The 21,575-nt window shown below is 41.1% G+C and overlaps 1 protein-coding gene across 2 annotated transcripts in view; it reads left to right on the plus strand.

Annotated features, from left to right (window-relative positions):
• The window catches only part of Slc9a6 (solute carrier family 9 member A6), a 66,586-nt gene extending 51,279 nt beyond the window's left edge, over nucleotides 1-15,307 (plus strand). The window contains exons 13-17 of one of the 2 annotated variants that reach the window (XM_060375455.1): nucleotides 956-1,045; nucleotides 2,150-2,180; nucleotides 5,456-5,535; nucleotides 9,082-9,187; nucleotides 12,628-15,307. In XM_060375455.1, coding sequence (XP_060231438.1) covers nucleotides 956-1,045; nucleotides 2,150-2,180; nucleotides 5,456-5,535; nucleotides 9,082-9,187; nucleotides 12,628-12,900 — 580 coding nt within the window. In that variant the 3' untranslated portion in view covers nucleotides 12,901-15,307. The remainder of the gene's footprint in view (nucleotides 1-955; nucleotides 1,046-2,149; nucleotides 2,181-5,455; nucleotides 5,536-9,081; nucleotides 9,188-12,627) is intronic. The other variant, XM_060375454.1, reaches the window with a different exon arrangement.
• Nucleotides 15,308-21,575: the final 6,268 nt, after the last annotated feature.

A 21,575-nucleotide genomic window follows, 5' to 3' on the forward strand; every position in this document is an offset into this window, starting at 1 on the left:
AAGCAGTGAATTAATCAGCTTGAATTCTTTCACATAATTTTTAACAGTCACATTTGGCTGTCTGTAATTTAGTTAGCACACATGCTTTGCATCTCTTTGTTTCTGAGCCTTTGCTCGGCCTGGCATTCTCTTTCACTCTCAAGAATTGACACAGTGACCTTCCTCCTCCCCCACTCTTTTTTCTTGGAGTTGCTGTGTAGCACTGGGTCTGTCCATCACAGCAATTATCCCATTCATCCTTGTAATATGGTATTGCTAGAAGAGCTACCTACCACTTAGCGCTAGTGATGCATCAAGCACTTTCAATGGTTTCAGTACATTTTTCTCATTTAGTCCTTGCAGGAACACTTTGGGGTGATAATTAGCTTCATTTTCTATGGTCCTTCGGGACACATAACCTGATTGAACTCACCTAGGTAGAAATTATTCAGGAGTAGTCCCAGCCCCATCCTGCCTTAACAGCAAACTCTTTGGGAGTCTGCTGTAGTTGGGTCTATTTCTCCACTAGTCTGTGAGCTCCTTGAGGACAGGGACCATGTTCAATTCATGTCTATGCCCTGTGCCTAGTGCAGTGCCTGGCAAATAATAAGTGCTCTGTAAATGTTTACTACATTGGTTTTGGATAATGTGCCCTTTTGAATGTTCTAAGTGTTCTCTCATCTTGACCACTAGATGTCACTTGAGATGCACAAATGTGGTTAGAATTCAATGTGTGTCTGGCCAGTTTTAACAAAGTGAAAATGAGCCTTTGAGTTCGAATCCGGTCATGGCCACCTGTTTTCAAATACTTGACTCTGACTTCCTTGCCTTCCAGATGTAGTCTTGGATCTTTTTCCTCCTTTCAGTGTTGTCTTTGCAGATGTTGTTGCTACAGCTCCTTGTACTTCTGTGTTGTCTGTGCTGTCTGTAGTTGGTAACTGAATCAATAAACATTTGAGCACCTATTGTGTGTCAGGTACTATGCTAGACTCTGGGGATACAGAGTTGAATTGAGACATGGCCTTTACCCTCAAGGAGCTCACAGTCTTTTTGGGGAGACGGACAGGTAAATAACTATACTGTACTGTGGTGTGTTTTATAATAAAGAACTTAGAAAGTGCTGTAGGAGCACAAAGGGGAGATGATTCTGTGTGGACATCTCATAGAACAGCTACTTTGGCACTTGACAAGTTAGTAGAAAAGTGAGGGGACACAAATTACAGCCTGAGGGAATGAGTGGTGTGAGCAAAAAAAAAAAAAAAAAAAAAAAAGTATCGACCCTTGGAGCTGACAAGTATCTGGGGAGAGAAGTGGGTTAGGGCACATGGAAGAAAAGGCTGACAGTGGGGGGTAGAAAAGCACGTTGGAGTAAGGGGTGTGCACTAGTGTGTAGTGAGTTTTGAGTGTCCTACAAAGGACTTTAGACTTGGCCCTCAGGTTTGTGAACTGTTCTCAGAAGCTCTGTGAAGCAGTGAACTAGATAGTCCCATGCTTTACAGAGTTAACCCCGGAGGGGAGAGCCTGGCAGCTGGAAAGGCTTACTCAACAGAACCCATGAGTCAGAATGGGGGCTGGAACAGCAGGGATGTCCAGAAGAGGAGATCTGACAGGCAGGATGGGAGAAAGAACAGAGTTGGCAAGTTTGGAGACTAGAGAGAAGGCTTAGAGAACTGACAATCCTGGGATGTCCAAAGAAGGAATTTCATGTAGGTACACAGAATTATGAAGAACCAAGGCTAATGTCTAGCAGTTACCCTGAAGTCTCCTGTAACTGGACCCCCTTCTATCATCCTAACAATGTTTCCATGAGAGCAGTATGCCAGCTTTGTTTGTGAAACTCTAATCATGCTTATTGAGCAATTGGGGCAGTGTTTCTCTTCCTCACTGCTTAGAGTGGGCTGACATTCAGAGAAGAAGTGCTATTTTAGTGAAACTGGTAAGTGGTTTTTAGGAATAGAACCTCTGCCCTGCTTGCTTTAGACCCAAAGCTGTTACTAAAGAACATGGCAGATGCCAGAAATGTCCATTCCAACTTGTAGAGAAGAGAGAGAACATTAACCATTCTGGAGCTTTTGTGTTGAGAAAAGTATTTGCCTGACAATGTATATATGTGAATAGACCTTCTATTGGGTTTAAAAAATCTCATTTGCTCTTTGTGTTTTTTCTTTAGGGTTGGTGTTGATTCAGACCAAGAACACTTGGTAAATATGTGCTTGTGTTGTCCATGGCATTCCTGCCCAATGTTCAGTCATTTGGAAAGAAAACTGTCTCTCTTTGACTTCATGCCTTTTTTGATACTGTTTTGTTTGCCTCGGCTTTTAACTGACATCATTTCTGGCTTTTCTCACTGCTCCATAGAAACAGAGCCATAGTTTAGGCAGTAAGTGGTTATCAAGGGTGACAGCTTTCCTATCTCTGGCCAATCTGGGTTTCTGCCACCAAGGATAATAGGCTCTTAAGTGTTCCTGGGTGTTCAAGTGACCGCTCTGTACAGGGAGCCTTTTTCCACTCTAGTTGCACATGAAGGCTTGTCTCTGATGTCAGCCCCACTCCAGCTGCTCTTCCTGTGTAGCTTTCAAATTGGACGACCAACAGCTGCCCTTGAGAACTGCCTAGAAGCTTCTGAGTCTCTAGCTGGTCTCCCCTGAATGTTTTGGGGGTTATACTCTCTTACTCTAAGCCTCAGCCTTTTAAACACAGCTCCTCACTTCTTCAGTTCCTCAGTTCCTCCTATGATTGCCAGTCTTGTGGACCAAGAAAAATATAGCTGTCTGCCCTTGTGAGACTAACCCCCCCACATCCCCTTTTTGGGTATTTTCCACCCTCTTTTTAATGTTTTCTAATCACCACTTAATAAGTGATTCTCTATTACACATTAGATAAGAAATTTCAAATGAGGTTTTGGAAGATGAAAAATATCTCTTGAAACATAATTCTTATTATTTTCTGAAATAATTGCTAATATCTAGCAATTACCCTGAAGTCTCCTGTAACTGGACCCCCTTCTATCATCCTAACAATGTTTCCATGAGAGCAGTATGCCAGCTTTGTTTGTGAAACTATCTAATCATGCTTATTGAGCAATTGGGGCAGTGTTTCTCTTCCTCAGTGTTTTTCTTCAGGGTGTGTGGATGCTTTAAATGAAAATGTTTACTTGATTAATTTCCCAAATGCTAATTTTGAGTGATGACTATGCGTGTATGTATGTGATATAGTAAGTAGTTGCCTGTTTTATGGTCAGAATCTTAAAGTACAATTCCCTGGATAAACCAGATTATATTCCTTCCCATCCTTCCAAGCTTCTGGGACAGTTACAAAAGCTCGTAGTGTCTCAGTGCTTCTGTGATAAAACATTACTTTGATGCAACCCTGTTAGCCCTGTCATAAAAAGGAAAAGTATAGAAAGAGCCAGATAGGTGACTACCAATTGTGGCAAGCAGAAAGCATATTTTCCCATCACTTTCAGAACCCTTTGTAGAAACATTAGCAAGATGGCTCAGTGGGTAAAGGCACTTGCTGGAAAAGCCTGACAACCTAAGTCTAATCCCTAGAACCCGTGTAAAGGTGGAATGAAAGAAGTGACACCACAAAGTTGTTCTCAAACCTCCACATACACCACACACACACACACACACACACACACACACACACTGGTAAAAATAAATACAATTAAAACAATTAAAACCCCTATGGACATCTCACTTGCGTTGTTTACTCAGTAATGCTTATGTCCATTATGAAGATTGTAGTCCATATGGAGCTTGGGGTTGTGTGCATAGTAGTTAAATGGTTAAGATCTGTAGATGATTTGTTTTATAAGAAGTGAAGGCAGGGCCAACAAGGTGGCTTGGTGAGTAAAAGTGCTTGCTGAGCAAGTCTGATGACTTAGGTTCAATCCCTGTAACCCACGCTGAAAGAAGATAACCCCTAACACATGCCATGGTAGCAGCAGCCGCAGCAGAAGTAGCAATAAAATTTAAAAGAAGTGAAAGCAAAAATGTAAAAACAAGGCATTTCCAAGGGCTAGGAGTAAAGCTCATTGGTAGAATGTGTTATTAGTTTACCTGAGGTCCTGCTTCTATCCTTAGCACCAAAAATTAAACAAGAAAATAGGAAGTGAAGGCATAAGAAACTTAATGATGTATAGGCAAGTTCAGAAGTTCTTTTGTGCTTGTGAGTACATGCATTGTTCTCAGATATTCTCATAGTTTTTAATGTATGTGTTGACACATGTTGAGGGGAATGTGAGCTATTCTGGGATTAGAGAGGGCAGGAAGTAGACAAAACCCAGATTCTAGACTCTGTGTCCTTAGTAAATCACAAAACCGTGGAACATTAGTTCTGGAAAAGGCCTTGGGGAACCTGTAATGCTTGTACTTTATACATGAAGAAATTCAGTCCCAGAGAAGGAAGGAGTTTTGCCCAAACTAGTTAATGTCAGGGAGCCAGGACTTGGGCTAGATAGCCTAACTGCCTGACTACTGAGCATAACATATTACAAATAAAGACAGCTGGTATTTTTGTAAGCTATCTAGAAGCTGCCTGCTTGCTGTGTTAGTTTTCCCTCCTGGCCAGTGAGATCTACCATAAAATGTCCTTGTTTTCATTTGCCACCATGTTCTGAACCTAGTAGCAGCTTTGAAAATGCCAGTTATTTTTGAAGTCCATGACACAGCTCTCTAAAGATAGGGTGAGGTGTTTCTTTTTGTACATGCCACTGTGTGGACAGTGCAAGTCTTTCAGACTGGAGAAGGTGAATGAGTCCCTGCTGGCTTTTCTTTAATATGTATGTGTATGTGTGTTTGTGTGTGTATGTGTATACACAGGCATGCATGTGCCACAGTACATATGGTCAGAGCAACCTTGAGTATAGTAAAATAGGATCTCCTTGATGTTGATTGCTATGTATACCAGGTTAGCTGGTCCATGAGCTTCCAGAGATTCTTCCCATCTCACTCTATTAACATTGGAGTTACAGAGAGTTGTTGCCATGCTTGGGTTCAGGTGGGTTCTGAAGATTTGAACTTGGGTCTTCATGCTTGCATGCCAAGTACTTTTCTTACAGAGACATGTTCTTAGGTCCCACCCTGATTTTTTATGATCTTTTTAAAAAATATAATTATATATTGTTTACCACTTCAACTTTCCTCTAACCTTTAACCTTTCCCATATACCCTCCCTCCTTGTTCTCCCCCTCAAATTCATGACCTCCTTTTCTTTAATTGATCCCATGCTGACTTTTAAGTGGTAACAGAGTAATAAATTGTCATGTTGCCTTGGTCATAGAGTTGCTTAGAAAAGCATTTCCATTTCCCACACCAAAGCTGCAGTATACAAGCCACTGAATCTCTAATGTTACCTGTGCTGAGCACTACCTTTCATGAAGGTTCTATTTCTGATGCTAAAAAAAAAAAAAAAGGCTCTAAATAAATCTGTCTTCATCTTGGGTATTGATTTATGCATCATCTGTCTGCAGGGTATTCCTGAAAATGAAAGGAGAACTACCAAAGCAGAAAGTGCCTGGCTGTTTCGGATGTGGTACAACTTCGATCATAAGTATCCTTAATGATAAAGCATGATAGTATAGCCATGGGTAGGTACAGTTTAATGAAACAAGTCGGTGCCCATATGTGTGCACATGTGAGAACCAACATATATCTGTGTGTGTTGGAGTTGGGTACTATGGAGGAGCCTAGCAACTTGTGCATGCCAAGCATGTACTTCACCAATGAACTGCAGCTGTAGCCTCAGAGCAGAAGGTAACTCTCTCCATCAGTGTAGTGGAAAAGGGCTTTCCCACCAATGAGTTCCTCTGCAAATCTTGGGAACCAGTAGGCACTGGTTATTGAGAGAATCCAGAGCCTAAATGGCATGGGTTAGTCTCTCTCTCTCTCTCTTTTTTTAAGATATAGATTTATCTATTGAGGAAACTTTACTATTTGATGTCCTTGGGCTAATTTGGAGGATCCTGTGAAAGGAATTTTTTGCTTGTTGGTGTACTTGCTTGGGTGGAAGCCTTAGGAGGGAGCACTAGAGAGAAGTGAAATGCAGTGTGCTTGTTACTGCACTGTCCAAGAAGCCGGGGTGAGGGGAGAGTGTATCTTTCCAAACACTCTGTTAATAATGCTTTTGCAATAGAAGCCTTGAATGTTTAAGAAGAACACACTTGCCCTCATGATTAGAACCATTTACTATATTCTGTTTGCTGGATTTTCTTCTCCATTCTTTGGCAAGTACTTTAAAATGAAATTACTGTGTGCATACAAAAATTCAAGCATATCTGTAGCATTAAGGTTCCCATTAGGGAGTGAGGGCCTGAGTTTTTTTTAAATTGTTTAAAGATTATGTCATTTTTGGCTCCATTACCAGCATCTTGGATATGAGCCATTACCATATCTCTTGGAGCTTTTTCATTCCTCCTATTTAACATTTTTCAGTTTTCTATAATAAAATGTATATTTTCTACATAATTCACAAAATAATTTAAATGATTCCAGTTTAGAAAAAGAATTTCCTTTACTATATAATCTTGTAAGAGTAAACATCAAAACTAAACTCTAATAATTTTAACACCTACAGCCATGGTAGAATTAATTATTCATCAGTCTAGATTTTAGTTAGTTTATTTAGCCAGATTGTTACAATAAGAATTGTAATTTAAATACAGTGAAGTATGTGAATTTTAAAAATATAGTTTATTGATTTTGACCAGCATCTATCCCTGTGTACCTACTGTCCATATAAATATATATGTAAGTATTTATAGCACGACAGAAGGTGCTCTGTGTTCTCTTCAATCAGTAACACCTTTCCTAACATACCCAAAAGAAGAGGAACTCTAATTCTGAGTGCCATCAACATGAATTAGCTATACCTGATTTTGATTTTGATTTAAATACATCATGCTTATTCTTTTTGTGCCTTTATTCCTTCACTGAGCATCTGTGTAATTTAACCATAAGAAGGTTGTGTATAACCATAATTCAGTGAACTGGGGCTCAGATCTAGGGCATTGTGCATAATTGGATAAGCCTTAGTCCTTGTTTTGTTGTTATTGACAAAGCCTGCCTAGTTATGTTACCTGTGCTGAGCATTCCCTTTCATGAAGGTTCTATTTCTGATGCTAAAAAAAAAAAAGGCTCTAAATAAACCTGTCTTCATCTTGGGTATTGATTTATGCATCATCAGGCTAGCCTTAAACTTGTGATCCTCCTAGGTCTACCTCCTGAGTGCTAGGCATACAGGCATGTTTCCCCATGCTCAGCCTTTTCTTATTTTTTCTAATAAGCACAGGGCATGTGTGTGTGTGTGTGTTTATGTGTGTTTGTATTGTTTTTTGTGGCAGGGTTTCTCTTTGTAGTCCTGGCTGTCCTGAAACTTGCTCTATAGATGAGGCTAGCCTCAAACTCAGAGATCTGCCTGCCTCTGCCTCTGCCTCTGCCTCTGCCTCTGCCTCTGCCTCTGCCTCTGCCTCTGCCTCTGCCTCTGCCTCTGCCTCTGCCTCTGCCTCTGCCTCTGCCTCTGCCTCTGCCTCTGCCTCTGCCTCTGCCTCTGCCTCTGCCTCTGCCTCTGCCTCTGCCTCTGCCTCTGCCTCTGCCTCTGCCTCTGCCTCTGCCTCTGCCTCTGCCTCTGCCTCTGCCTCTGCCTCTCAAGTGCTAGTATTAAAAATGTGGGCCACCACTGCCTGGCTAAGCACAGAACTCTTTAAAGTTTTCTTTTGCTAGTTTGTTTGGTAATTTGATATAAAAACTTTCTGTTCAGTACTACTAGACAGGGCCTTAGTTATTTTTATATTCAGTATTATGAGAATTTATTATATCTGTCTTCAATCTTTATACAGAATTTATTAATATAGGCATGCATTAATGTTGTCTTTTAAAGACTTATTTATGTATTTTGTGTATGTATGTCAGGAGAAGGAAGGTGCTGTGGAGATCGAAAGACAACTGCAGAAGTTGGGTCTCTCCTACCATGTGGTTCCTGGGGGGTGGCACTCAGTTTCTCAGAATTTGTTGGCAAGTGCCTTCACCCTTGAACCATCTTGCCAGCGTCAATCTTTTGTCTTTAAATTTGTTTTTAAGGTGAGCTTGCTATGTAGCACAGTCTGACCTTGAACTTATGCTCCTCCTGCTTTAAGCCTTCTGAGTGTTGGAAGCATAAGTGTGCACCACTATGTATAGCTAGTAGCTTTTCAGGAGGTCTGGAGATTGAACTCATGGCCTTGAGCATGATAGGCAAGTGCTCCATCAACAAGTTACATGCCCCAGGCTTTCATTTTATAACGTAAGGAATGTGATATGTAGCTATTGTTTCTCCATTCTTTTCTCTGTGTTTTCCTCTTTTTTTTTCTTCTAGTTACCATGAGTTACCAAATCTGCTGAAAAGAGGATCAATGATATAGGAATTCGTGATACATAGTTTTTGTTTGTTTGAAGTCTTGGGATTTCATTTTTCTTTCCTCCTTCACTTCCTTCGTGGTTTGTAGGAAGTGAAACAACATGATACAGAAATTCAAGTCAGAGCATCCATAGAATCCATAATAAATGATCAAAGCTGTTCCTGTTAGTATACGCTACTGCAGTATTTATTCTTCCCTCTGAACACCATTATTTTTTACTTTTTCCCTTATCTTCTTTAGTACCAAACTCAGGATGAACATATGTTTCCTCAATCTCTAAAACCAGCAAAGCAATAGGATGTCATGTAATAGTCTCATGAGTTAAAGTCAGATCAGTGTCAGCTAGCAGATGTGTCCCCATTTCCTTAATCGTGTGACTTCAGGTGGATCATTGACCACTCTCTGTATCGGTGTCCCTCTCTGTTAAATCAAGATTTAAAAAAAACCTCTCCCTTTGCTGCCTTGCTGCGGTGATATGGCAATGAGATGAGCTTGCACATGTGGTCAGCGTGTGGTGGCAGTAACATCGTGAAGTGTATTGTTTGGGGCTGAGTTGTAGTTTAGGAGTAAGTAGAGTACCTGGATAGCACAGGCAAGGCCCTGGGTTTGCTCCCCAGTACCGGTGTAACAACAACACAACTTCACTGTTCCCTTAAATATGTGGAAAAAATGGGCACAGCCCTTCCTTAACTATGTGTGCACAGCTACCTGAAGCCTCTGCTGACCCACAGTGGGCCTCCTCTCACTACCACGCTCCCAGCCTGCTGCGGGCCTGTTGCCAGGTGCCTCACCAGCCCCCAAGCATATGAGGTAAGTGGCGTTTGTTTGTTTATTTACTTACTTATTCACTTGCTGCTGTTGTCTTGAGGTGGGTTCTTGCAGGATAGCCCAGGCTGGCCTCAAACTGAGGTTACAGGCATGTACAAACTTGCTCCAAAGTAAGTGGCTTTTATGTACTAACTGAATTCTTTAGCAAGTACGGTTTAGCCATTCTATGGGTTTTATTTTATTTTGATTTGAATTTCTTGGTCTTTGAGGTATAAAACCCACGAGAGAGAATTTAGCATATTTTTTAAAGTAGAAAATAACACCTTTTGAAAACAAACCAGTTCCTTATCTTACAACAGGTGATTTTAGTAAGCTGTCCCGTTTCCATGCCAGCTTTAATTTCTTTGCAGTATATGGCCTGACATCAACAGTATGTGTGTACATTTCCATGTCTTCATTAGGCTTATCACAATTCAGTTGAGAGGGTTCTCAAAACAATTTTTCTTAGATTCAGTTACATTTATTTAAACTGAAAAATGTGATATTGTGGAGCTTTTCCTCCAATGGAAAAAAATCATAGTAGAAATGGGTGTGCCACATCATACTATGCTTTGTTGGACTATTTTGATGTCTGTTAATTACAACAGATGTCCTGTGATTTAACACCTGTAACTTTGGGATTTTAGGGAAGTGCATCCATACCTGGTCCAGGTGGGTGGAGGATATAGACACAGCTAGACAGAATTTAGATTCCATATATTTTTACCTATTTACTAACATGATTGATGGTTTGGTAAATATTACAACCAAGCAGAAAGTGAAATATATAAAACTAGTCTGGATTCTAAAATGTAAACACAGCTGGAGAGATGGCCTAGGGGTTAAGAGCACTGGCTGCCCTTCCAGAGGACCTGAGTTCAATTCCCAGCAACCACATGGTGGCTCACAGCCATCTATAGTGAGATCTGGTGCCCTATTCTGGCATGTAGGCGTACATGCAGGCAGAAAACTGTACAAAGAGTAAGTAAATAATAAAATATTAACATATGGTGTCTTTTCTCTCCCATGTTTAAATAATTGGTGACTTCTTTAGTGTAACATTTAGAATGCCAGGTTAGTGGGAAGTTGTAGGGAAGCAGTATAGACATGGAACTTTTGGTTGATTAGGTCCTCCTTTGCAGTTTGTTAGGGCAGATTCCACAGGCAGTGTAAGGGTAGCACCTGGGCAAGGGTAGTAGTAAGTAGCTTTGTTTTGGGTCACTGTGCATTTGACAGTTTTGTTTGTAATGTGGGGAGAATACTCCATGCTGCCTTGTCTCCCTCCCATGTGGCCCAGGCTCTGCATGCAAGCATTGTTCTTTTCCATTGGGCCACATGACTGCATAGGGGTGCTGTTGGCTCAGGCAGAGGTTCCATATCTCTGTGTATGTTTGTGCATGTGTGCAAGCTCACACGTGTAAGTGTGTGTGTTTGCTGTCCCAGATATGGTGGCACAGATCTGTGATCCAGTCACTTAGGAGGTAGAAGCAGTAGGACCAGGATTCCAAGCTCATCCTCAGATACATAAATTGTGACCCCATCTCAAACAACAAAAGCAAGCAAAAAACCTGCCAGCAACAACCATTAAAAACCCACAAATGAAAATAAAACAACTATGTATCCTGTGATATGTAGCAATACATCATTGTATGAGTTTCCTGGGAATCCAATGACAGACTAAATGGCTTAACAACTAAATGGCTTTACAGTTCTGAGGTTAAGATAGAGACAGGATTGGTTCCCTCCAGATCTCTCTCTCATCGCTTTTGATGCTTTGCTGTCAATCTTTGGCATTGTGTGATATTTAGATGCTTTAGCCTAGTCTCTGCCTTCATCACCACTTTGCATCTTTTCTCTATGCATGTGTGCTTGTGCTGTTTATATTATTACAAACAGTCACTTACAGTGACTGTCTGTTTTACTAATATACTTTTACATACAAATTTGTTGAAGGATATAAATTATAAGTATGCAGAATTACCTCCCCCTCAGGGGGGTGCAGCCTTACCAGGCAACAAAGGAAGATAATACAGCCTCTCCTGATGAGACCTGATAGACTAGGGTCAGAAGGAAGGGGAGGAAGATCTCCTTTCTCAGTGGACTGGGAGAGGGGCATGGGTGGAGATGAGGGAGGGAGGGTGGGATTGGGAGGGGAGAAGGGAGGGAGCTACAGGTGGGATACTAAGTGCATAAACTTTAATTAATAAAAATTAAAAGATATAAATTATAAGTATGTAGAATTGATTTTATTAGATTAAAAGGTATACACCTTTTACATTTTTTCTCAAATATAAAGAAAACATTTATTAGAAAGTGCTAAAGAGTCCCCACTGACCTGCAAAGGAGCCACAGAGCTTTGTTTCAACCAAATGGCAGACAGTAGTCAGGTTTGTTGTTACTAGTTATACATTAGCAGGAATTGATTTCAGCTGATTGGTGGCTATGGACTTACCTTTTCAATTGAATTTTTATTTTAATCTTTGCGTATTTAACAAATTTCTAGCAATAGTAAATTTCTGACAGGAGAAACATATACACACACAGACACAGACACACAGTCATGCACGTGCACGCACACACACACAGATACATACATAAAATTCACCAGCAAACTCCATTATGGAGTTTGACATTCCAAACATTTCTATATCCACATATATGTTTTTTTCTTTGCCAAATAAGATTATATATTGTTAACTCCCCTCCCCACATTTTATAGAACTGTATTAAGTATACTTTTTTGGAACCTTTTTCCATTAGAAGAAATGCTTACCTGGAAAACATTTGTGTGGTGAAAGTTTCCATGTGCCCCCATGTCCCATAACGTGTTATGTGTTTGGGATAGGAAGCACTTAGTTTTGTATCTTAATCCTACTTTCTGATCCCCCGCTCCCTGGCCCCAGAGAAATGACTTTTAAGACCTATGAGGGCAAACTGGTAATGTGCAGGATTGAGTGCTACTTGCAGGCAAAGGGCCCAGGACCAAATGCTATGGGAGCACACACAGTGAACACCTAATGTAGAGATGAAACATAAAAAGAAGACTGCCAGGAGAAAGTCATGAGCAGAGATGAGTGACTTGAGAGGGGTAGAAGGGAGAGCATGCTTAATGGCTGGGAGGTACAAGAAAGATGGCAGAGTGGGATAGCTGTCAGTGTTTCAGTCCACCCTGCACAGTGAGGGGCTGCTGGAGCGGGAGAGGCAGCTGGGGATGGGAGACAAAGCTGAAAGGAACAAATCACATTGTGTTTTAAGTCAAGGTTAGGACTTTACATTTTATCCCAAATATGATGAGCTACCAGTGAGGCATTTTAATCTGGGGGTGTCAGATTATCTCCTCTTGGAAATGGTTCTCTGAAGACCTAGGCTTACCTTACCATCTTACCTGGCTTGGATTCTTGCATTGCTTAACTACTCTTAAACCTTATATTGTTTGTATTTAGAACCAGGAACAATTGAAAGATGATGACTCCGATCTTATTCTCAATGATGGTGATATCAGTTTGACGTATGGGGATTCTACTGTGAACACTGACTCCGCAACAGCCAGTGCCCCAAGGAGATTTATGGGCAACAGTTCTGAAGATGCCTTGGATCGGGAGCTTACATTTGGTGACCACGAACTAGTCATTCGTGGAACTCGCCTGGTTCTTCCAATGGATGACTCAGAACCTGCATTAAATTCATTAGACGACACAAGACACAGTCCAGCCTAAGCTTTCTAATACTCATTTAGTGGTTTTGTAAACTTTGCACATGTGATTGTGAAGAAATGTGTACTACCTACAAGTCCTAGTGCATGTCTCCGAATGTGTAAGCTATATAAATGCTATTTATATGGCCTAGGAAGAATACAAATACCCTGTACAAGGCAGATTGTGAACAAACTGTTTAGTTTTGCTGGCTGCACTACATTGGCCGGATCTGTTTTAGAAAGTTTCTTTCACAGTGATGTTGTGTGTTCTGTTAGTTTTATGTTTCAGTTAAAGTATAAAAAGTGATGGATTGACCCTTTCTTATATTTATCTTACACTTAACTGGAGTACCAACTTCTTGTGGTGTGAATGAATTTGTGTGTGGCAGGGAAGGGGGAGGGAAGGAGAGCTGTTACTCCCTCGGGAACCCAGGGAGGAGAGGTTGCTTTGTTGGAAAACTTTTGTTGGTTGCTGCTGCCTTTGTCGTGACTTCTTTCTTTCCCTTTTCTCTGGTGGCCCTTTGTGGTGCAAGGAGCTGATGGCATTTTGATCTCACCCCATTCAGAATGGGGACTGAAGTGTGGGGGCCTTTTTTACCCCATTGATGTGAAAGAACAGATTTCTTGACTACAGTACATTGATGCTCTGAGAAAGAAGGCTACAAATAACCTTCAAGACCTTACTTCTTTTCTTTCACACCAAGACCATCGGAATTGCATCCAGCTGGCTTAGCCAAAGTACAGGTGTATATACTTCAGGGCACTTGTTACATTTGGGGGGCGCTGGAGCAAGTGCACGTGGGGCATAAGATGGTGGTGTTGGAGGTCTCTCTTCCCAAATATGTAAATATCCTATACCAGATAAGTTGAAGTAGGAAATGTCATTACCGCTTCATTTTTGATTATGTTGTTTGTGTGTATAGCAAGCCTTGTCACCAGAAGTTTTCTATATATATATATATATATATATATATATATATATATATATATATATCAATTTAAATCGCTGCTCTTTAGCAGCCAAACAGGAGCAAAATGTAAACCTTTTAAACTCAAGGTGTTGAATGGTTACTTGTTAGTCAATAGTTGCTGTTGAAAGGTAATTTATGAGCCCACGATTGTTCTGTACTACGCCCAAGGCAGCCGTAAGAGAGATACAGTGCTCTGCAGCATCTTTGAAGGGACTCTTTTGTGTAAAGTGGGGGTAGTAGTCTTCATGGCAGTGTTACCTTTTAATAATAGACACTCAAGCTGCCATGTGTTGTTTTTGACGGTTTTTGAGGAAGAGCACAGGACAAAGTTTCATTTCATATCCATAGTATGAAAGTGGTTTCTATTTTGTAATGTGACATATACCTAAAGGTACATTGAACACTTGATGCTGATTCTGACCTGTTCATGATTTAGGAGAAAAATACAAATTTTATGGATTTCCCCCCCCCCCCAGGTCTGAGTAGAATTGCCTTAAATCTAACCTAATTAGAAAATTGATTATATATGTGATGTTCAAATTTTCCACTGAAATATACTCTCCCAAACAAAATATGCGCTTACTCTCAAAAGGGTTCTGTGCCATTGTAAACACTCCTTGAGATTTTAAGGGAATCTCACGTTGTACCCTTCATGGCAGCCTTGACTGTTGGCATAGCCATTTGTTATGTAGTGGTAGTGACTTCCTGCTATGCAGGAACTCCTCCTGTGAAGTGTACGTTTTATATGATATGTGGCTCTTCATGCAGTAAATAATTTCTTGTTAATGTATGTTTGAGGGATTTTGAATGTCAACATCATTGACCCACAAAGTTATTCAAGTTGTAATTTAACTATTGTATTTTTTATTCTGTCAGGTTACTGAGCTCACTTTATGAAAATGGCTATAAATAATTAGCATGGCAAATTATGTAATTTGTCTCTTTTCAGCATGCCTAAGATTTCTCCTTAAGGAAACTGGTAACGCTTGAGTCCACTAAATCTGCCTTCAGTACTTTATCAATGGGAACCAACCAACGTTGTTGTGCATACGTATTCATTATGTATTCAAAGATTTTCTTCCTCACTCGTCTGTGTACACATCCCCATGCAAAGAGAAAACCATCTCTGTTGAGGCAGCCATTGTAATTAAGCACCTGAATGAACTTTGAAGAAGTACAGTCTGAGTTACCATCATGCATGAGTGAACTGCTCTTGGACCTGTTTTTCTGTTGTTCATGGAATCTACATGTTTGATTGACTTGAACATTGCATCCCTCAAAGTTATTTTTCAAGATCTTTTGGCATTTATCCTAGTCTGTTTTTAGCAGTGTGCTGTTAAAGTACTAGACTTCTAATTTTTATGTGCTTTTTGTTTTCCTTTGGGGTGCTTGGAAAGATGTTATAGTGGTTTCTTTTAGGAAAATCTGTCATTAAAAAAATTATAGCCTTGCAAATAACCATTCACTGTTATTTGAGTCACAGCATATTCTAGAGAGACATAAAGAATGCTGACTTCATTTATTTTTCTACCTATATGCATACTGAAAAAGGGGGAGGACTGGTGTTTTAAAAAGAAACTTGACAGAAGTTAACTTATGAGGTGACAGAGTTGAGGTGCTTAGGGATAAGGGTGAATGTATTTCCTTATGGTCACAATTGTACCATTTAAGAAACACTGGTCAGAACCATCAAGTTCCATTACATTGATTTGTAGCCTGTTAGTGCAACAGCAGAAAATGTCGTGAAAAACAATTCCATTGTACAGCGGCTGGGAGAGTTGTGGGGATTAGGCTAGGTAGAAAGGCAGTTCCAGGCTTGCCTGCAAAGCATGACCACATGAATAGTCCTTCATGGTAAAGGCATGTCTCTCTTTGTACATAAGATGTTTTGTGGGTTAGACTTTATATTAGTCAGGGTTCTCTAGAGGAATAGAACTTATAGAATTTATATGATTTAATTAAGAAAAAAATTCTTCATAGATGTTCCCAGCCATCTGGGTTTTAGTTAATTCCAGATGTAGTCAAATTGATAACACACGCACACATAAATCCCAGATATATATGTATATGTAGAATGGTTTACAGGTTTGGTTCCAGCTGGTCCAGATACTACAACAAAAGCTGTCTACCAATGGAAAGTCTAAGAGTCTTGTAGTTGTTCAGTCCCATGAGGCTGGATGTCTTCAGCTGGTGTTTGGTATACACCAGAATCCTGAAGAAATAGGCTCTAATACCAGAGAAGGAATGGACTTGCCAGCAAAATCAAGCTGGCAAAGAGCAAAAGCTTCCTTCTTTTAAGTCTTTTCTATAGGCTGTCAGCAGAAGATGTGGCCCAGATTAAAGATGGATCTTCCCACCTCAAAGATTCAGATTATAAGTGGGTCTTCCCTGCTCAGATGTAGACCATGGTAGCTCAGTATCCAAGGGGGTACCCTGGTAAGGGGAACAGGGACTATTTCTGACATGAACTCAATGGCTGCTCTTTGACCTCCCTCCTCCCCCCGACCCGAAGGAGGAGCAGTCCTGCTAGGCCACAGGACTTTGCAGCCAGTCCTGAAGATACCTGATAAGCTAGGGTCAGATGAAAGGGGAGGAGGACCTCCCCTATCAGTGAATTTGGAAAGGGATAAGGATGATGAGGGAGGGAGGGTGGGATTGGGAGGGAATGAGGGTGTGGGATATAGCTGGGGTACAAAGTTAATAAACTGTAATATTAAAAAAAATAAAAATTTAATTAAAAAAATAAGTGGGTCTTCCCACTTCAAATGACTTAATCAATGTCCCTTACAGGAGTGCCCAGCCATTTGGGTTTTCATTCCAGATATAATCAAGGTGATAACCAAGAATAGCCATAACAGAGTTTGCCAACAACAATTTTGTCAAATCTGGTTAATGGTACATATTATCCTGTCAGGTATGTTGTATTATTATCCACTCCAGCTTTCTTAGGGTTCATTTTCTGATGTGCACAGGTGGGAGATAACCCACACCCAAGGCTCTTACCTGCAACCAACTTGTTCTTATTACCACACAGAGCCATGTATTAGATTTGAGCAAGTACCTCAGTTAACCTAAGTTAGTGTTAGAATACAAGGATGTGAAAGGGTAGATGTTTTGAATTAATTTGAAAATTCTTGGCAGGAAACCCTTATCAAGATGGTACAGGATTGAGGCTTAAAAATAAACTGCAAATTTTAATAATAGTTGTATTTCTGAGTCCCTCTTAGGTGCAGGTAATGTGTTTACAAGGTATTTTTATTGTTTTACTCTTTGACATGAGTGTACCCTCATATTTCAGTTGAGACAAAAGTGCAGAGTTTACGGAACTGGTCACCCGTGGAACTATGACTCAAATCCAGCCTCAGCCTGATTCCAAAAGTCCAGCTTCTGCTGTTTTGTTTTTGAGACAGGACCTTGCAGTAAAGGTCAGCCCGGATTTGAATGCAGTCTGTAGCCTCTTCTGGCTTTGAAACAATTGAGCCTCCTGTCCCAGCCTCTGGAGAGCTGCGAGTACGGCACTTAACATCAAACATCCAGTTTATTAACCACTACCCTCCTGGCTCTAGGCACAGGCTCTATACTAATCTAGAAGTAGTACAACCTGAAGTTGAGGCAGGGAGTTGTAGCTTTCAAACCTGCTGCCCACCAGCTGCTTGCCATAGGGACAGGGTGTGACATGAGGTCTCGGCTCTGTTCCGCATTTCCTGCCCTGTTGGCTGCCTTCCACAAGTCTCTCTGGATGGAGACATTCTGACACCCTTAGCCAAGGGTTTCTCCTATATCTTGTTCAGTCTATGGGTAGAGCTTGCTGATGAGCATCACTGCCTTACACTCTGTTATATTGCTTCTTAGCCTTTGAATTTTTTATTACAATTTATTCGCTTTGTATCCCAGCTGTAGTCCCCTCCTTTGTCCCCTCCCAATCTCACCCTCCCCACTTCTCTTCCAATGATCCTTCCTCAGTCCACTGATAGGGGAGGTCCTCCTCCCCTTCCATCTGACCCTAGACTATCAGGTCTTATCAGGACTATTTGCATTGTCTTCTTCTGTGGTCTGGCAAGGCTGCCCCCCGCCCCCGCAAGGGGAGGTGATCAAAGAGCCAGTCACTGACCTCATGTCAGAGACAGTCCCTATTCCCATTACTAGGGATCTCTCTTAGAGATTGAGCTGCTATGGGCTACATCTGTGCAGGGATTCTAGGTTATCTCCATGCATGGTCCTTGGTTGGAGTATCAGTCTCAGAAAAGACCCCTGTGCCCAGATTTTTTGGTTCTGTTGCTCTCCTTGTGGAGCTCCAGTCCCCTCCAGGTCTTTCTATCTTCCCCTTCTTTGAGAAGATTCCCTGCACTCTGCCCAAAGTTTGGCTATGAATCTCAGCATCTGCTTTGATACCCTGCAGGGTAGAGTCTTTCAGAGGCCGTCTGTGAGAGACTCCTGTCTTGTTCCTTGTTTTCTCCGTCTTCTGATGTCTATCTCATTTGCCTTTCTGAATGAGGATTGACCATCTTACCTAGGGTCCTCCTTGCTTAGCTTCTTTAGGTGTACAGATTTTAGTATGATTATCCTATATTATATGCCTAATATCCACTTATAAGTGAGTATATACCATCTGTGTCTTTCTGCTTCTGGGATACCTCACTCAGGATGATCTTTTCTAGTTCCTACCATTTGCCTGCAAATTTCATGATTTTCTTGTTTTTAATTAATGACTGGTATTCCAATGTTTAAATGTATGACAATTTTTGTATCCATTCCTCAATTGAGGGACATCTGGGTTGTTTCCAGATTCTGGCTATCTTTCATGCCAGACTATGTGATCAAAATGGCTTTGTATTCATAAAAGTAGGCGTAGTGTTTTGAAAACCCAGGCTTTAGGGTTATACAGAATTAGGTTCAAACTCGGGCCCTGGTACTGAGCATGTTGTTGACCAGTTACCTTACTTAGCTGAACTTTTTTTATTCTCCTTGTATGTTGAAAGGATCTGAGCTCACATGTTGAGCCACTTAAAGTGGAGGTAGCAGCAACCAGCTGAACAGCACTCTTGGTTTTGTGCCAAGTACTTTACAGAAGACATTGTCAGCCATCTCTTGAGGTACTTGGGGATCACAATATAAGAAGGACTACTTGATTTTTAGTGGGGACATGATTTATTTTAAGTAATAACTTCAAATGCAAAAATATAAAACCTATAACCAAGATGTAAGAGTTCTCCCCAGGGTGATAGCAGAGGCCCCATAATCTGGTAATACAAGGACTGGAGATGATTTTTCTGATAAAGTAATATTTAAGTTTAGATCTCAAGAGTAACTCGAGGGTCAGCTGAGTGAAGTGACATTCCTTTAGTCACGTGTATGCTGAGTGACAAAACATACACTGTGCTATATAATTCAGGAAGAAACAAAATAAAGCTACTCTCACAGCACTTAGAAATCAGTCATGAGGACAGAATCCAAGTTTCAGTGTTCACAAGCATAATGAATGCCTTGACACAAATTGTACCCCCTGCAACCTTTCTTCCTTCTACCCGGAGTAAGACGAACCCCTTCTGTATGTCACCCCTAAGGGCCTTTGAAAAGAGACGGTGATGATATTTTTTTTTCTGAGTCTTTGTGTCATCAGGCTAAACAACCTCATTCTCTTACTATTTTCCCTACCCCTGAGACCACCCTGGCTTGATTAGTTTCTGTGGCTACGTCAACTCCTCCTAAGAATCGGCAGGAAGACTGACCCAACGGCACCCTGCTCTTAAGTCTACATTCCCTTCAGGGAAAGCAAACCATAAATTACACAAACATGAAATAATGAAAGGGTGGATAATTAGCGAACAAGAAATGGGACAGAGTGCAAAGGGCATGAGGGGAGGGGTGGAAAGTGGAAGAGACAGGCAGGAGAACTTGAAAAAGTCAGCAATCAGTAGGATCACAAATTGAAGTCTGACTTTAGCTAGGGAGTACATTTGGGACCAGCCTGTTGTATGTAAGAGCCCCCTGTCTCAGAAGAAACAAACAAACAAACAAACAAACAAACAAACAGAACACCCAACTATGTAGGTTGAGAACAGGAATGCTGCAGAAGTCTGCTTCAAAGGCGATGCTCAATGCATATTGACAGAAAAAAAAATGTCTTCCTGTCCTTGAGTCAGTTGGAAGGTTAGTAGAGTATAATGGGAGAAGCAATAACTATTAGGAGGTCAGAGTCCTAGTCCTGTTTGCCACTGAGCACTTTTAGAAAGCTACTTGAATCTCTGAGACTGCTTCTTTATAAAATTATGACAGGTCAGAGACTCAGTGATCATTTCTTGAGTTATCTGCCAGACACTGCGGTAGGTGGTGGACTATGATTTCTGCTTCAAATAGCTGCCAGCCCTATTAGGGGATCAGATGAAGTGATGTTATTAAAGTGAGGTTGGCTATTCTGTATGGTTTTGCTGATGAGGTGTTTTTTGAATATGATATGGAACACACTTCATAGACTGCAGATCCTCTGGGCTGCTTTCCTTCAGAATCTCCAGTCCAGCACATTGGAAGGGTCCCAAGTGCCTGCCATGGCAAAGACTGAGAGCTGACTTTAGTCATTGCTATTATAACAGCAGAAGCCTCAAGTCCATAAGTCCACTTTTTGGTGGCCAAAATAGTATGCTTTTTTTTTTTTTAAACTAAGAACCCATATTAGGGTTGTAGCTTAGGAAGCTGCAGTGTTCGAACACTAAGTTCCCATTAGTGCTGTACTGAGTCCCTGTCCTGAGACAGCACTTAGTTGTGCAAGTCATTTCCTTTGTAGTGATGGAAAAATATATCACAAGCACAACAAGTACTTCTTGGACATGAGGCTTAATCTCACCTGTTCTGATAGAACTGAAGTGGTTCACTGTGTGCTTAGATACTAAACCTGCAGAAATTGCCTGAGAAGTAGTCAGTTCTTGTGTGCTTTGGGAATCACGAGGCTTTGCTGCCTGATTTTTGTTGTTCATTTGAATCTCCTAAACAGCTGTGTTCCCATGTGGCCCAGGCAAAAAAAAAAAAATTATATGAGCTGTTTTTCCACCTGAAAAATCTGGAAGACTTCTGTCAGATAATGAAAGCTGGCCCCCTTCTCAGGGCTAGTTTTGTGTGAGAAGGCAAGATAATGGCAATTAGACCCCCTGGGTGTGCTACAAAATTTTTTTAACACTTCAAAAAACTCAAGTTCCATTTCTTAAACAGGAGCCAGGAGTTTGATATTTAACAACTTTGGCCAACCAGTATTTTAAATTCTAACTTGCAGTCAACAGACCATTATTAGTGTCTCATCCGGGCTAAGACTTGAGCTGGGCCCAGGGCAGGAGAAAAACAGCACAGGGGTATTTACACCATGGTTCGAGCCTAAAAGGAGAAGGCAGTGGACTAACTAAGTGCATCACGTGGTGGTGGGGTATGCATTAGAATGAGGTTGATAGGTGGAATTCGGGTCCTTCACATTGCTTCAGAATATGACCCACCAGAAATGTCCCACAAAGGGAAGTAAGGAACTAAAATTGCCAGTGGAATATGGGGAGGTTACTCTGGGCTGTACAAATGGGCCCAACTGAGTTGCATAGGTCCTTAAAATTTATGAATTGTTTCTGGCCGTGGTCAGAGAAGGAGAGGTGATCAAAGACACAAACCCAGACACACACCACCTGGCTCCTTTGGCACCTAGAGGAAGGGGGCCTCTGGAAGCCAGAACCTGGAGCAGCCTGCCCGCACA

The sequence above is a fragment of the Meriones unguiculatus genome, chromosome X (assembly GCF_030254825.1).
Source record: "Meriones unguiculatus strain TT.TT164.6M chromosome X, Bangor_MerUng_6.1, whole genome shotgun sequence".
Classification (NCBI taxonomy): Eukaryota; Metazoa; Chordata; class Mammalia; order Rodentia; family Muridae; genus Meriones; species Meriones unguiculatus.